This window comes from Aspergillus fijiensis, assembly GCF_003184825.1.
Source record: "Aspergillus fijiensis CBS 313.89 unplaced genomic scaffold BO72scaffold_40, whole genome shotgun sequence".
Classification (NCBI taxonomy): Eukaryota; Fungi; Ascomycota; class Eurotiomycetes; order Eurotiales; family Aspergillaceae; genus Aspergillus; species Aspergillus fijiensis.
Window position 1 is genome coordinate 247,281 of NW_024469016.1, and position 12,899 is coordinate 260,179.

General features: G+C 54.6%; 5 protein-coding genes across 5 annotated transcripts; 3 read left to right on the forward strand and 2 right to left on the reverse strand.

Annotated features, from left to right (window-relative positions):
• The first annotated feature begins 235 nt into the window (after positions 1–235).
• BO72DRAFT_181849 (uncharacterized protein) lies at positions 236–3,540 on the forward strand. The gene is made up of 5 exons (XM_040939472.1): positions 236–334; positions 401–2,883; positions 2,936–2,950; positions 3,010–3,177; positions 3,236–3,540. Exons 1-5 carry the CDS (start codon positions 277–279, stop codon positions 3,344–3,346), a joined length of 2,835 nt encoding a protein of 944 aa, XP_040799243.1. The 5' UTR covers positions 236–276; the 3' UTR covers positions 3,347–3,540.
• A 776-nt stretch (positions 3,541–4,316) lies between these two features.
• On the forward strand, positions 4,317–5,253 carry BO72DRAFT_181851 (uncharacterized protein). The gene is made up of 3 exons (XM_040939473.1): positions 4,317–4,442; positions 4,503–4,768; positions 4,854–5,253. The coding sequence occupies exons 2-3, from the start codon at positions 4,657–4,659 to the stop codon at positions 5,174–5,176; spliced, it is 435 nt and encodes a 144-aa protein (XP_040799244.1). The 5' UTR covers positions 4,317–4,442; positions 4,503–4,656; the 3' UTR covers positions 5,177–5,253.
• Positions 5,254–6,422: 1,169 nt separating this feature from the next.
• BO72DRAFT_181865 (alpha-mannosyltransferase) lies at positions 6,423–8,533 on the forward strand. Its single transcript, XM_040939474.1, has 2 exons — positions 6,423–7,805; positions 7,874–8,533. Exons 1-2 carry the CDS (start codon positions 6,509–6,511, stop codon positions 8,338–8,340), a joined length of 1,764 nt encoding a protein of 587 aa, XP_040799245.1. The 5' UTR covers positions 6,423–6,508; the 3' UTR covers positions 8,341–8,533.
• A 302-nt stretch (positions 8,534–8,835) lies between these two features.
• On the reverse strand, positions 8,836–10,401 carry BO72DRAFT_478983 (kinase-like protein). The gene is made up of 2 exons (XM_040947547.1): positions 9,310–10,401; positions 8,836–9,253 (listed from the first exon to the last, which is right to left on the reverse strand). The coding sequence occupies exons 1-2, from the start codon at positions 10,237–10,239 to the stop codon at positions 9,122–9,124; spliced, it is 1,062 nt and encodes a 353-aa protein (XP_040799246.1). The 5' UTR covers positions 10,240–10,401; the 3' UTR covers positions 8,836–9,121.
• A 470-nt stretch (positions 10,402–10,871) lies between these two features.
• BO72DRAFT_450005 (Zn(II)2Cys6 transcription factor) lies at positions 10,872–12,820 on the reverse strand. Its single transcript, XM_040945147.1, has 3 exons — positions 12,709–12,820; positions 10,976–12,638; positions 10,872–10,912 (listed from the first exon to the last, which is right to left on the reverse strand). The coding sequence occupies exons 1-2, from the start codon at positions 12,777–12,779 to the stop codon at positions 11,015–11,017; spliced, it is 1,695 nt and encodes a 564-aa protein (XP_040799247.1). The 5' UTR covers positions 12,780–12,820; the 3' UTR covers positions 10,872–10,912; positions 10,976–11,014.
• Between the last annotated feature and the right edge of the window lie 79 nt (positions 12,821–12,899).

The following is a 12,899-nucleotide window of genomic DNA, read 5'->3' on the forward strand; positions in this document are numbered from 1 at the left end:
GGAGCGAGAGGCACGATGCTTGCATCAGTGTCTTGGGAGATTCGTTGTTGACGTGGCGCGAGTCAGATCAGGTAGAATTGGACCTCAAATGAAAAGGTGTCCTATAGGATGACGCATCTTAGCGCCCGCAATCCTACCGACATGCGACAAGTGATAGCGTGGGAGATTTGGTGGGGGTATATAAGCGATCTTCGAAGCTTCCCGTCGCCTTTTGACGGTCTGCGGTGCCCGAATGATTTGTTACACGCAAGAAGATTTAAGCTCGACTCTGTGATAATGGTAGATCCGAGTGGAGTCGACGACGTGGCAGAGGCTCTAGGAGCATGTGAACAAGGCATGCATTTCCCATACTCGCAATTCGCTGTAGCGATTGGTGACAGGCATACTGACAGATCAGTAGTGGCTGAGCGGGAGCGCTTGAGAGCGGCCCTAAGGGAAGGCAGCCGCTTCGACTTCGGAAGATCCGTGGAAGAGTACAACAACATTGCAGCTCAAGGAACCTGTCGCTGGATCTACCACACCAGGGAATTCCGAAATTGGATCCGGCAAAGACAAAGTGTACTGTGCGTTACGGGGTCGTTCGGGTCCGGTAAATCGTATCTACTCGCCTCGCTAGCGATGAATTCTTGGGGGTTACGGTCAGAAGTGAATCCGCCGCCGCAGCCTCTCATTATCAGACTCTTCTATGATTCTTTGCAGATCCCAGATTTATCTCAGATATTGCAGGCTCTACTAGTCCAGGCAATCCCAGAAGAGGGGCTGACACACTTGGTTCACACAAATTGTGCGGGCCAACTTGACATGAGTATTGAGGACTTGCAGGATGCTCTCCTCCAGTCCCTAATCAATCTGGGTCAGGAGAAGTCGATATTTATGTTTCTCGATGATCTGACCGCGCTTGAGCTCGATGTCAGTGGGGGCTTGGTTTCGTTTCTCGGTCGATTGGTAGACCACGCTTGTTCTACTGATATTGCATTACATGTTTGCTACTCGAAACGGGATTATCCTATTGTGGAAGCGGCAGCCTCAACGTTTCCCACCCAGTTTCAAGTTCGGATCGATGCCTTCAATCAACAGGACATCCAGTCGTGGGTTCGTTATTCCTTGGAATCAACGTTTCGCCAAGGAGTAGTGGAGTCGAATGACTCGATCGAAAGAGCAGTGAGCAAGATCCTTGAAGAGGCGGGTACAAGCTTTGCCGCTGCGTCGATCTATCTACGCCACTTGGAGGAAAATAAAAATAACGTGCCGTTTCAGAAATTAGATGAGTGTCTTGAAGTGCTTCCCAGACCGCTTGAAGAGATGTGGTTGAAACTGTTGCGAGATCTGTTGACATCCAGAAACCCCCACGGGGCAAGGGCAATGGATATGATGCAATGTGTGCTGACGGCGCAAAGGTTGCTGAGTCCTCAGGATCTCTACTGTGTATGCAACATGCCCTGTGATATGACTGATTCGGATGTGCGGTCCGCATTAGTGGCGGACTCTCTGGGCTTACTCACCCTTTTACCGGATACAACGAACGCCACTGAGCCTGGAAAGCCAAGAGTTATAGTGTCCTTTGTCCAACCAGCATTGAAGGTGTTCTTAGCATCACCCGCAGCGGGTGCTCTCTTCACCGAAACACTGCATTTAACCCACGCCGACTTTGTTGCTGGGGACCACGGCCGCTTTGTCCAAGCGGGGATCAAATGCTTAAAGGAATTTCTTCCCGACTACCGTGATCAGTGGAAGGACTCACTCCCGCCCTTCGTCGGTGGGAGGTTATTTCAGGAGCCCAAACCTAGAAGCACCCAGGTGAGCTTCGATCAAATTTTCAAAGGGTATCCATTGCTCGACTATACCGTTCGCTATTTGTTCAAGCATGCTCGGGAAGCTCAACATTCTGATGACCTCCAAAATCTTGAGACATCCGAAGATGGCTGCACGCTTCTTGCCGTCTGGGGTCATCTGCAAAACTGCTTGCAAGGGATCGAGATCTACGGGCCCTCGGTCACATTGCAGCATGTTTTTGCACGATACAACATGTCGGAATATCTGAAAAGGTACAAAAGTCTCGAGGTCAAGACCGAGAGCGCTCAGACTATTCTCCATTGGGCTGCTTTCTACGGAAGTGAAGAGGTTGTGGGCCTAGTGATCAATCGTACTGTCGAGACACAGTTAGAGGTCTTGTTGCAGAGCTCACGGAAGAAGCACCTGACTGGCACCCGTTGTCTCTACTTTGCCTGTCGCGAAAGTGAAGACGGCATGAGCGCGCTGGACATCGCTGTACAGAAGGGACATGTGGACATCGTTAACCTTTTACTGTCTTTCCGTGACAGGCTAGAGAAGAGATCAGATGTAGATAAGGTTCAGAAAAAATGGAGGCTAAGGCAGCCGGAGGGTTTCCCTCTGGACTATGCATCATCAATGCGACGTGAGCTCTATGCTGCTTGGGAGACACATCTGAATGACAACACGCAGGGTAGGATTCCCGCTCTTCATCGAGCAGTCAAACAACGGCTTCCTGTCATCGTGAAGAAATTGTTAGGGCATGGGGCCGATTGGCGGGTGCAAAGTGAGAGCTTAACACCTCTACAGTTGGCGCTGAGACTGGCGCAAGATGAAAACCCGTTGCACCCGGCTACTAAAACCGTCGTGCGGATTCTCAAGTTGGAAGCCTTCGCAGTCCTCGACAATGCAACCTGTCTGGATTCCGAGATGGAACCAGTTGATCGGCTCTATGAAGCAACCGTAAATCACATCGACGGGCGAGATTTGCTTCGGAGTGAGGTTCCCATCCCCGAACTCTTTAATGGGATTACTATCCCCGAACTTTTGAAAGTGAATGGCGTGGACCAGACTGGTTGGAGATCTACTTGGATCCATCTTCCCGCCAATAATGTGAGTCTTCTCTCAAAAAGCTATCGCCACGCGTTACCTAACAGCCCTGCAGATGAAGTGGGCAGAGGTACTTGACAACGTTGGATTGGCCCAACCTTGTGAATTGACAGCTCTGACATCAAACAGATCCTTATCTTGCAATTATTAAAGCAGCAGAAACGGGACATTATGCTGCGCCACGAGCTGTGGACAAGCCGTCAGATACGTGGCTCTGAAAGGTCTCATATCTCGTTCATGAGGCCTGGTTGCGAAAAGATAGATGAAACAAATGACTTTGTGATAATCGTCAGTCAGATAAGTCCAGACCAGCATTGAGAAGATAGTCGTGGAAAACTAAGCTTCTCTACCGCACAGATGCCCTACCTCCACTGGGAGACCCAGAGAAAGCAACGGCGATTGGAGGCCTTCAGCCTCTGCAAATTTCTGCTGGAATCAGAGGCGGACGTACTTCCTTCCCTTGTGAAGCAGCTATCTGCAGAGAATAATGACATCCTCAACACATTTGCGGAGATCCCGTCCAGTGATCCGAAAATTGCAGCTCTCGGTCAGGAGCTCCGGCAGTTTCTGACGACCGTGGAAAGTTCAAAAGTAAACAAAGTGTCTGCACAGGCACAGCTCCAACAGGCCCTGCAGGCCTACAGGGAGGAAGCCTGTGCGTCAGATCGGGATATGCGTCTTTTTGACTCGTACGCGAGTAGGCAGAATATCAAGCATCCTCTTCATATCCGCAGAACGCTTGATCAATCGTTCTACTATACGTTAGACAACACATCTACGCGCAACAAAGATCAAGTTGTAGCACGTTATGGAAAAAAGGAAGGGAGAAAGGAACCCATCGTCATGATGGTAGATCAGTTGTGGCTCTGGTGCTCAGGGAGTAAGTGGACCCTGTTATGATTGTGGACAGTACCCTTTGACTGTACTAACGCACTCTCCAGACACTTTGATTACATGCTTTCCACAAAGACGCGAATGCAATCCTGATGACCCAGACCGGTTCGACATGACTGATATACTGGAAAACATCCTGCATCCAATCTCTCCAGATGTCAAGAAGAAAGAAGGCGGGAAAGGACCACTATGGCTGATCCCGGGCATTGTCAAAGAATGCGCCGGGGCATTTTTTGATCCGATGAAAAACGTGGATGATGGTTTTAGGTTTTTGGATATGTTCAGCAATTCAATCAGCCGGATAGTTGGTCGCCTTTCTTTCCATAGATGTCCGATTGTCCACTGACTTGTCCTCATAGGCTGACGGAGAGGTTGCCTGCTACCAGCGCTTCGTCAAGATGCTACGGGTATCCAGTCAGCAGAATCTTATGGATATAGACACTGAGTCCGACCTTCTGCGAGAGATTAAGGATATTCTCGACGAACTCCGGATGATAAGGGTAGTTATGGAAGATCAACTGAAAGTCATTGCGGCCATCAGAGCTCCTTTCTTATGCGCACAAAAGTCTCAAGATCCTCGAGTCTGGGATGATGTACGGGAGTCGGTCGAACGCTACCTTGACAAAGTTCGGTCCATGCAGAATGAGGGACAAGCGACAGTAAACTCGGTAAGGATGAGGGCTACACCTTGGAAGTATTATATCGCCAACTAACGGACTCACTCTTAGCTGAATGCCTTGATGGACCTGCGGCAGCGCCACGCGACTCTCTGGGAGGCCAAATCCACCGGAATGCAAGGGAACACCATTACAGTCTTTACTGTAGTCACCATTCTCTTTGTGAGTTCGAAGTCTTTTGTGTTTTAGAAATCCGGCTTAACGGATGCAGTTACCTGCCTCATTCATGGCCTCTTTCTTTGCATTGCCCATCATGCAGTTCTCCAAAGCTGAGAGCTCGGACACTCTCGACCTGTCATATGTGGTAAAATGGCTAAGTAAGTCGCATGTTCCCTGAACACCATAGGCCATATTCTCGGTTATGGAGAATTACCTCAGCGACTAACGCGAACTGAAACTCAGTGGCTTTTACAGTACCGGTCGCCCTTTTCTTCATTTCGATTGCCTTCTACATCAATGACATTCTGAATTTCCTGTCCCGGATTAGTGGGCATGAAAGACGAGTTGCTAGATTTTCCGCCGAGGCTTGGAAACAACAAATTGGGCAGGGCATCATCGCCCCTGAGCCGGATAACCGGCAGCTTCGTGACGGTTCCGAGACTGGGAACGAGGGAAATGAAGATGTAGTGTCACAGCACAGTCAGGACGAGCCGAAGGCTCAATCGGCAACTCGGCGCAGAAAACTGTTTCGGTTCCAGAATCGGAATATGGATAGTCCAGCTTAAGGCTGAGATAGGCATGGGAGATCAACCGGATACATGGGTCGAGAAACCTTCTTAGTGATGAAATTTCCCACCATCGGTCGCTGGAGCTGGGTCCTGACAGAGACTTCTGGTCTCTCATACGACTAGCTATCTTATGTTGAGACAAGATATAGATTTCGTTTTGCCGATTTCCTTGAGAACAACACGGGCTTATCTGCTGCATTATCTACTATTTCACTTCAGGGACATTTGAGCCCTGTATCAGAATATAAGCATGAATATCGTTAATCAGCAGTAAATAGCTCTACACACCCGAGGGATCTGAAGAGCAGTACAGTACAGTACACGAAGAACTTGGCGGATGCTGTCAGAGCGGTGGTAATTTACAACACATAACGATAGCCGAAGCAACAAGTTGTCCAGTATGCCTCGGTCGGCTGCCATCGAGCCAAGAGAATGTCCACTATCGGACACTGAGTGCTACGATACGATGGGAATGAGCTCACTCCGTAGCCGTGCAGAGAACTGTATGTACTCAGAGTGCCACCACTGGGAGGGGTTAAACGACTCGAGTATGATGACAGGTCGAGTTGAAGCGGCCGGTATTTTTCGCAGCACAATGACTCGCCAAGAAGCTAGCCCTCCGGGGCCAAAGATCCAACAGCACAGCCCTTTCGCCGTGCTTACTGCGCGACAGACGTTTCTGGGGGCGTAAATAAGGAAATGAGTTCCCGCTCATACGCCGGTGATGAGTTCTTTGTATATAGGTGTAGGAAGCCTGCTTGGAAAAGAACCAAGAGAAAACCCCTTGCGAGCGGCAATTTTGCCTCTGTTTTCCCGTCGTTGATCTCGATCTCGTGATTAGGGCTCGTCGTTCATGCTAACTTCCACTCCTCGCCCCCAGTGTAGCCCGTGTGGGTCCATGGGCTATACGGTCGGACTCTTCTAACTTATAAAACAAGTGGGCCGCATCGCCTCATCATGACTGCTCATTATGCTCCCGCTTCAGCTACAGACGCATACTGATGATCAGGTACGATCAGGGGGATGTCAGGGGGGGGGGGGGCAGCAGGGAGTCAACTGGCCAGATGGCAAGTGTACCTCCGAGTCCGTACGGCCCCGTTACTCTTTCAGCACGGCTATTCTGCCGCCGCAGCCCTGCATCAAAAGGAGGGGGCTAAAAACAATCCTTCCCCACTCGGCCGTGGCTTGGTCTAAATAGGAGTCTGTGTCCTGTCAGATCGCCCCTCTTTCGTTCATCCCGATGATCATGCTCCCACTTATAAGATCAGTTGTCGCACTGACCGACTGCGTCTCAACCAAACCCATCACTTAACCACCCACCTTGGTGCAATGTTCCCCTTGTCGCATTTCCGCCAATACCGGCGACGAGGCGCAATTATCTCCCGAGCCCTAATCCTCGTCGTGCTGATTGTCTATTGCTGCAAGGCCACTCTGCGCACACGACAATCCCACCCCGTGGAGCAGGACGCGCAGTCCATCCAGAAAAGACTGGAACCCAGCCATGCCATCCCTGAGAAAGCTCAATTACAACAGCCGGTCGGTCTGCCAGACCCTTTGCCAACCGTACCCCCGGTACCCCCGGTACCCACCGCACACCCTCAAGCAGCTCCAGACACCCACAACCTCACCCACCACCTTGCGAACCTCTTCGCCGTCCTCCCCGACGAACCCCACGCCCACACTCTCACCAGCCCGTTGACAGCGACCGGGGAAGAGAGACTACGCGACCTGGGGTTCCGAACGCGCGCCTTCGACGCCCTCTTCCGCGCCTGGGAAGCCATCCACCTGGTCCCCACCGAGACAAACCAGATGCTCATCCGCGACGACATCGTGCGGGTCCTGCGCGACCACCCTGAAATCTCCGCGGACCTCGATCTCACCCCCGCCAGCGCGATCCACGCCTACGAAACATCGCGCAGCTTCCTAACCCAACTAGCGAAACGCCTCTTCCCATGGACCACCCCCTACTCCGCGGACCACATGACCCTGCACGCGCAGTTCCACGACGGAGGCCGCGGTCTGGTCTTCACAGCCGGCAACGACCAAGCGCCCTACCTCGCGACCTCGATCCGCGCCCTCCGCGCCCACGGCTGCACCCTCCCGATCGAGATCCTCTACCTGGGCGACGAGGACCTCGACGAGGAGATCCGCGACGAGCTCGAAGCCCTGCCCGGCTCCGTCGTCACCCGGGACCTGAGTGTCATGGTCGACGACGCCGGCTGGACGCTCCGCGGCTGGGCCGCGAAGCCCTTCGCGATCCTGCTGTCCAGCTTCCGGGAGGCGATCTTCATCGACGCGGACGCGCTCTTCCTGGCGGATCCGGCGGCGCTGTTCGACGACCCGCTGTACCAATCCACGGGCGCGTTGTTCTTCAAGGACCGGCTGTTCATGCCCGGGAACGAGAAACGGGCGTGGCTGCGGCGCGTCCTCCCCGCGCCGGTGTCCCCGCGCGTCCGCCAGAGTCGCATGTGGACGGGCCAGAGCATCCACATGCAGGAGTCCGGGGTGGTCGTTGTCGACAAGTGGCGCCATTTTGTGGCGTTGTTGATGGTCACCCGCATGAACGGGCCGGATCGCGATGGCGATGAGAGTAGGGGGTTGGTGGGGGTGTATGATATGGTTTATGGTGAGTTGGTTTGCTTGTATTCTTTCAAGGGGGGTGTTTGCTGACGAGAGATGCCTTTCGTTGTGTAGGGGATAAGGAGACCTTCTGGTTGGGATGGGAACTGGTCGGGGATACCGAGTACGCGTTCCATGAGGGTGCGGCCGCGGTGATGGGCAAGCCCCAGGCGAACCGTGACAACGCCACCACCACCACCACCACCATCACCACCACTACAGAGGGCAAGGAGCACGACTTGAAGTATACCGTGTGCGCCCCGCAACTGCTTCATTTGGGGACCGACGGCAGACCCCTGTGGTTCAATGGGTGGCTGCTGCCGGATAAGTTTTCGGACGAGGAGCGCCAGCCGACGAACTTCGAGGCTTTCATCCCCGAACCCCCCAGTGCAGAGGACAGTGGCTCGTGGCAGCTGCACGACAGCAACGTCTGTTGTCTGTCGGCAGACCAGGTGGTGTACTTCGATGCGGTGGAGAAGGAGGCCTTGGATGGGCTGATAGAGATCGCGAGGGATGTGGGGGCGATTGGCCGGCCACAGTAGAATGGAATCGACATTACCAAAATCGACTTCATCGTCCAAGATCAAAGGATCGAAGGCATCAGGCTAACGAGAAAGTTTCCGGACGGCGGACTACGAGGGTCACAACCGGGATAGAGCACGGGATACACGAGACGAGCATACTATGCCTGCGTCGTCGGCTGCCCGGAGAACAGGCCCCACGGATCAGTCACCGAAGGCAATCTAGGGGCTGTATGGAATCCCCCCCCGCCGCCCCAAAACCAACAGAGCTCAGTCTACACACACGTCTTTTGAACAACTGATAGATCGGATACGGAAAGCGTCCTGTGGATCGTGTTTCGGACAAGCCAGGGAGGATAGGCATCGATCGGATCACATTGTTCTTGACTGCGCAACTCGATCCTTCATGAGTTTATCAGTGATTGCGCACATGCTTGCTTGCGCAGGCGTGCTCTATTTGTACTTTATTCAGCTGAAGGACACGACAGTATGGAATCATGCCGAAAGCTGGGGCTGGGATTCGGGTGCATCTGGACTGGATTGTCTCTGTATGGCGATGATGAATCATGTATCACCGGGACAGGGGAAGACCCCACAAGGTGGAATGTATCCTGAGTGTCTCCTCAGCTACCGTCTTTGCACGTCTGACCATTACATGCAGATTTCTTTGTGTCTTTTTCCTTGGCCTTGGTACTCGGATGAATATTAATGATAGAAAAGATGAAAGTACCATATCATCACCAGTATTCGATTACCTGATTCTCTGTTCAGTGATGTCTCTTCGGAGACTTGGCCACTGCATTCACTCTCCCGCCTCCCCCGCAGCGCAGACCACAACCTCATGAATCCATTCCGAATGAAGGGCCTCATATGCTGTGATCCGGCGTTCAGGCTTTGGATCGAGCATGGCATAGATCACATTGCAGCAGCGATCCTGGTATCCTTTAGCAAACCAGCCTTCCGTTTCTTAAGGCCGATCAGAAAACTTACACTTCCAAACTCCTCAATAGTAGTAAAGCCTTCCACATCCTCCCGTGTCCGCAAATACCACTGGAAATTCCGATCCTCGTCGCTCGCCACCTTCCACAAGAGCATGCCCAGCCGCATAAACGCATAGATCAAGCCCACGGCCCAGACATCGGTGGCCCGGGGGTCGTGCTCGCGACCACGCAGCACCTCCGGCGCGGTATACGGCACCTGCTCCAACGGGGGTTGCGCTTTTGGCAACGGACGCGAGTCCTTCGGCAGCCACTCGGCACTATCGAAATGCGCCACCTTCACCGCCCCATTAACCGTTAGGAGCACATTCTCCGCCCGCAGTCGTCGGTGCACGATCCCCTCGCCATGGAGGAACGAGACCCCGCGCAGCAGCTGCTTGAAGAAGCAATCCGCTTCCACGGCGGAGAGCTTCCCCGTTCGCAGAAGGAGGGTCTGCAGACTGCCGCCGCCGCAGTATTCCATGACGGAGTGCAGATCCCCTTTGTCATTGTAGCAGTGCTCGATGGTGCGCACGACGTTCGGATGTTGGACGACCGAGGAGATGGCCATCGCTGCGCGGCGGTACTCGTCTAAGAGTCTTCCGGGGGAGCGGTGGCGGACTTTGACGGCGTACAGATGTTCTTTTCCCGAGTGCCTCGGTGTTTTCTTGGCGTACAGGCCCACAAACGCGGACGAGCCGTAGTGCAGGATCTTGATGCATTTCCCATACCGGTGGGAGAATGGTTCCGGCTTGTCGTCCCCCTCAGAAGTTTTAGATCGCGAGATTGCTGGATCGCTCGGAGTATGACGAGGGGTGTAATGGGTGAATGTGTTGCACAACTTCTCGAAGAGACCAGCGGGCTTCTCGGGTTCGATGAGATGGCGGTGATTGCCATCCTCTAGAATCTCGATGTGGTGCGGTTTTCTCTCCTTGGTGGACATGGCGAAGCCTGACCGGTCCGGCGAGGACGTTTCTTTGTCTAGATGTGCGTGTTGAGCTTGCTATGATCTAAACGACTTTATCCAGAACCAATGTGCTTTTGGGATCAATCAGGCGATGTGTCAACTCGATCAACCCTTCAGCCTTTCAATATTAGGGTGACTATTTGGAGCAACACCAGATAATAACGCCATCTGAACAAGAAAGGTAGAGGAGAGGGTGGGGAGCCCCGACCCGCCCCGCCCCCGGATCACATGCGCACGCTAACCTAAAATGGTATCAAAGAGCCCGTCACTATTCCGTAGTCACTTCGTCGCTGGTCGCAAGCAAACAGTGCAAACCCCGAGTATTCCCGCTCTCGAGTTGAACGGGAACCTTTTCCCCGCCTCCAGCAAAGCTTAGCCAAGCTTGGTTTTGCACGGCGGGCATCTCTTGTTCAGGAAGTTCTCGTATGAGTGCGTCATGCTCCAGCCACACTTACCCGGTTCCTGACACGATGAACATTCCCTACAGCGAATACAGTCGATTGCAAAAACTATGAAAGCATTCACCACATATACATCATTGTACACATGCACAAACAGGAAAGACATAGGACTAAGAAGTGCTTGGCACACTTCACTGAACAAGCTAACTGGCATACCGTTGAAAGCGAAATTTGGCGATCTGTCTTTCCTGATGCAGTAGAAGTTTATCAGAATAAGAAAGTGAATGTAGTATTTGCAGAGTGACCCTCACTGATACAGAGGGAGTATACGATGACTCCCCAGCAATGAATTACTCCAGGTTTCTCACCTTCCCCGCCAACCCCCAGTGGTCGTTGGAACGACGAACCTGCCGCCAGAACCAGGCCACATACGCCTCCTGTTCGAGGACGTTGTCCGGAGAGCGAGACGCCGCGTCCTGCGTCGGCGCCGTGATGGCCGCCAGTTCCTCCCGCAGCTGCTCTTCCAGCCGGGCTTCCTCGTCTTGCTTGTCGTCGCAACCATCTGGGCTGAGCAAGCCACCTCCCTGCTCGGAGGCCCGTCTCTCCAGGGTGCTGCGTCGCAGGGAGGCCCTCAGCTCCCGACCCATCCGGTCCTCCAGCAACGCCGCCACCGCGACCGAGTGAAACGGCCCCTCCTGATGCGGCCAGTCGCGCAGCGCCTGCAGCGCCTCCCACCGCAGCCGAAAATCCTGGCAGCCGTCGCCCACGACGAAGAGCAGCGGGATCACCCCCAGGTCGACCGTCACCGTGGGCCGCAGGGGAAAGTCGGCGATGAATCGCTGGATCCGGCGCAGCAGCGCGCGGTACTGCGGGGTAAAGAGCTGCAATCGTTCAGGGTCGTGGTGGAGGGGGCCGGTGTGGACGACAAGCGAGGCGGTGATGATCAATAGCTCGAGGAGCTCGATCCCGTGTCGGGACTTAGGGCTGAGGTCGTTGCGTTGGCAGAGGGTCTGGAGCAGCTGCATCGCCGGCCGTAGTTGTGCGGCAATGGCCATTTGCTCCCCCGCCAGTGCCGCGCGGTCGGCCTGGAGCTCGGCCGGGGACATGCGCCAGCACCACCGCACGAATTTGAAGAGGCGGTTTTGAAGGGGTTCTAAAGCTTGGCGGGCGCCGTAGAGAGGGTCATCGTTGAGTTTAAGCGCTTGGTCGCCCTGCTGCTGCTGTTGTGATTGCTGCCACCATGGATCAGGTGTCGGGTGAATCTCCGTCCCTACCTCATCTTCCTCCCCCCAGTACCACAGGCCCGGCCCATCCATCCCGATCTGGGTGTCCAGGTGTCGGAACACAGTCACCCAACGTCTGGCTGTGGGACTCTGCGACGAGGGCTCGCTTTCGCGCAGGATCCGCAGGCCCGCCCGCAGATGCTGCAGCGCCGAGCTGTATTCCTGCCAGATGGTTGCCACCACCGCGAACAGCAGACAGCAGAGCAGGGTCACCTCGCGGACCTGCGGATCGCGCGGGTTACGTCTCCGCAGACAAGCGAAGGCCCGCGCCGACTGTGCGACGGCCATCCAGTACCAGAACTGCGGAGCACAACCGATCACACCCCCGGCCTCGACCTGCTGGTGCACCGCACCCAAGGCAACGACGGCGTGCCAGACAGCAGGCTCCCGAGGCACCATCTGCAGCAGGAACTGCTGCCAGACCGCCGAGTCGAAGAAGCTGAGCGCATCCGGGAGGGTCCGAGCTTGGACAAAGGTGAAGCAGCGGCGCTCGTCGGAGGTGCTGGCCCACGGCACCGCCACTGCGAACGGGCCGGCCACAACCGGTGGGGGGTCCCGGCGGTGATTGGACTTCTCGCGATTGGTCGAGAGGAATAGTTGTCGGTAGGAATCGTACCCATCGCACTGGCGGCCAGTGGAGGTGCAGTTGCGGCAGCTGCCGGGGGTTTCGTCACACTTGATGCGTCGGGTTCTGCCGTGGATGATGTCCTTTCTAGTCGCCTTTTCCTGGAAGGTGTGGTGTGTAGCTCGGGTTTACATACCGGCACGTGCGACAGCCCGTTCTCGATCTTTTTAATCCGGCCCGGCGGGGCTTGGCAGAGAGTGGTCTCATGGTGAGGCCACGAATCGCAGCAGGCGTCGAAGGGATGTAGTGGGTGGGAGGTTGAGGTGAAGAAGTTGTGAAGTTTTGCGGGGAGACACTAGAGGAACTAGCTCCCTGCTAGACAGGGAT

What these genes read in the sequence shown, in the direction of transcription:
- BO72DRAFT_181849 (XM_040939472.1), top strand. Translation starts at nt 277, where the DNA reads ATGGTAGATCCGAGTGGAGTCGACGACGTGGCAGAGGCTCTAGGAGCA. An exon ending in TCTAGGAGCATGTGAACAAG is followed by an intron (nt 335 to 400) that starts GCATGCATTTCC and finishes ACAGATCAGTAG; the next exon opens with TGGCTGAGCGGGAGCGCTTG. An exon ending in TTGTGATAATCGTCAGTCAG is followed by an intron (nt 3,178 to 3,235) that starts ATAAGTCCAGAC and finishes TCTCTACCGCAC; the next exon opens with AGATGCCCTACCTCCACTGG.
- BO72DRAFT_181851 (XM_040939473.1), top strand. Translation starts at nt 4,657, where the DNA reads ATGCAGTTACCTGCCTCATTCATGGCCTCTTTCTTTGCATTGCCCATC. An exon ending in ATATGTGGTAAAATGGCTAA is followed by an intron (nt 4,769 to 4,853) that starts GTAAGTCGCATG and finishes ACTGAAACTCAG; the next exon opens with TGGCTTTTACAGTACCGGTC.
- BO72DRAFT_181865 (XM_040939474.1), top strand. Translation starts at nt 6,509, where the DNA reads ATGTTCCCCTTGTCGCATTTCCGCCAATACCGGCGACGAGGCGCAATT. An exon ending in GGTGTATGATATGGTTTATG is followed by an intron (nt 7,806 to 7,873) that starts GTGAGTTGGTTT and finishes TTCGTTGTGTAG; the next exon opens with GGGATAAGGAGACCTTCTGG.
- BO72DRAFT_478983 (XM_040947547.1), bottom strand. Translation starts at nt 10,239, where the DNA reads ATGTCCACCAAGGAGAGAAAACCGCACCACATCGAGATTCTAGAGGAT. An exon ending in CTATTGAGGAGTTTGGAAGT is followed by an intron (nt 9,254 to 9,309) that starts GTAAGTTTTCTG and finishes AAAGGATACCAG; the next exon opens with GATCGCTGCTGCAATGTGAT.
- BO72DRAFT_450005 (XM_040945147.1), bottom strand. Translation starts at nt 12,779, where the DNA reads ATGAGACCACTCTCTGCCAAGCCCCGCCGGGCCGGATTAAAAAGATCG. An exon ending in ACGGGCTGTCGCACGTGCCG is followed by an intron (nt 12,639 to 12,708) that starts GTATGTAAACCC and finishes CATCCACGGCAG; the next exon opens with AACCCGACGCATCAAGTGTG.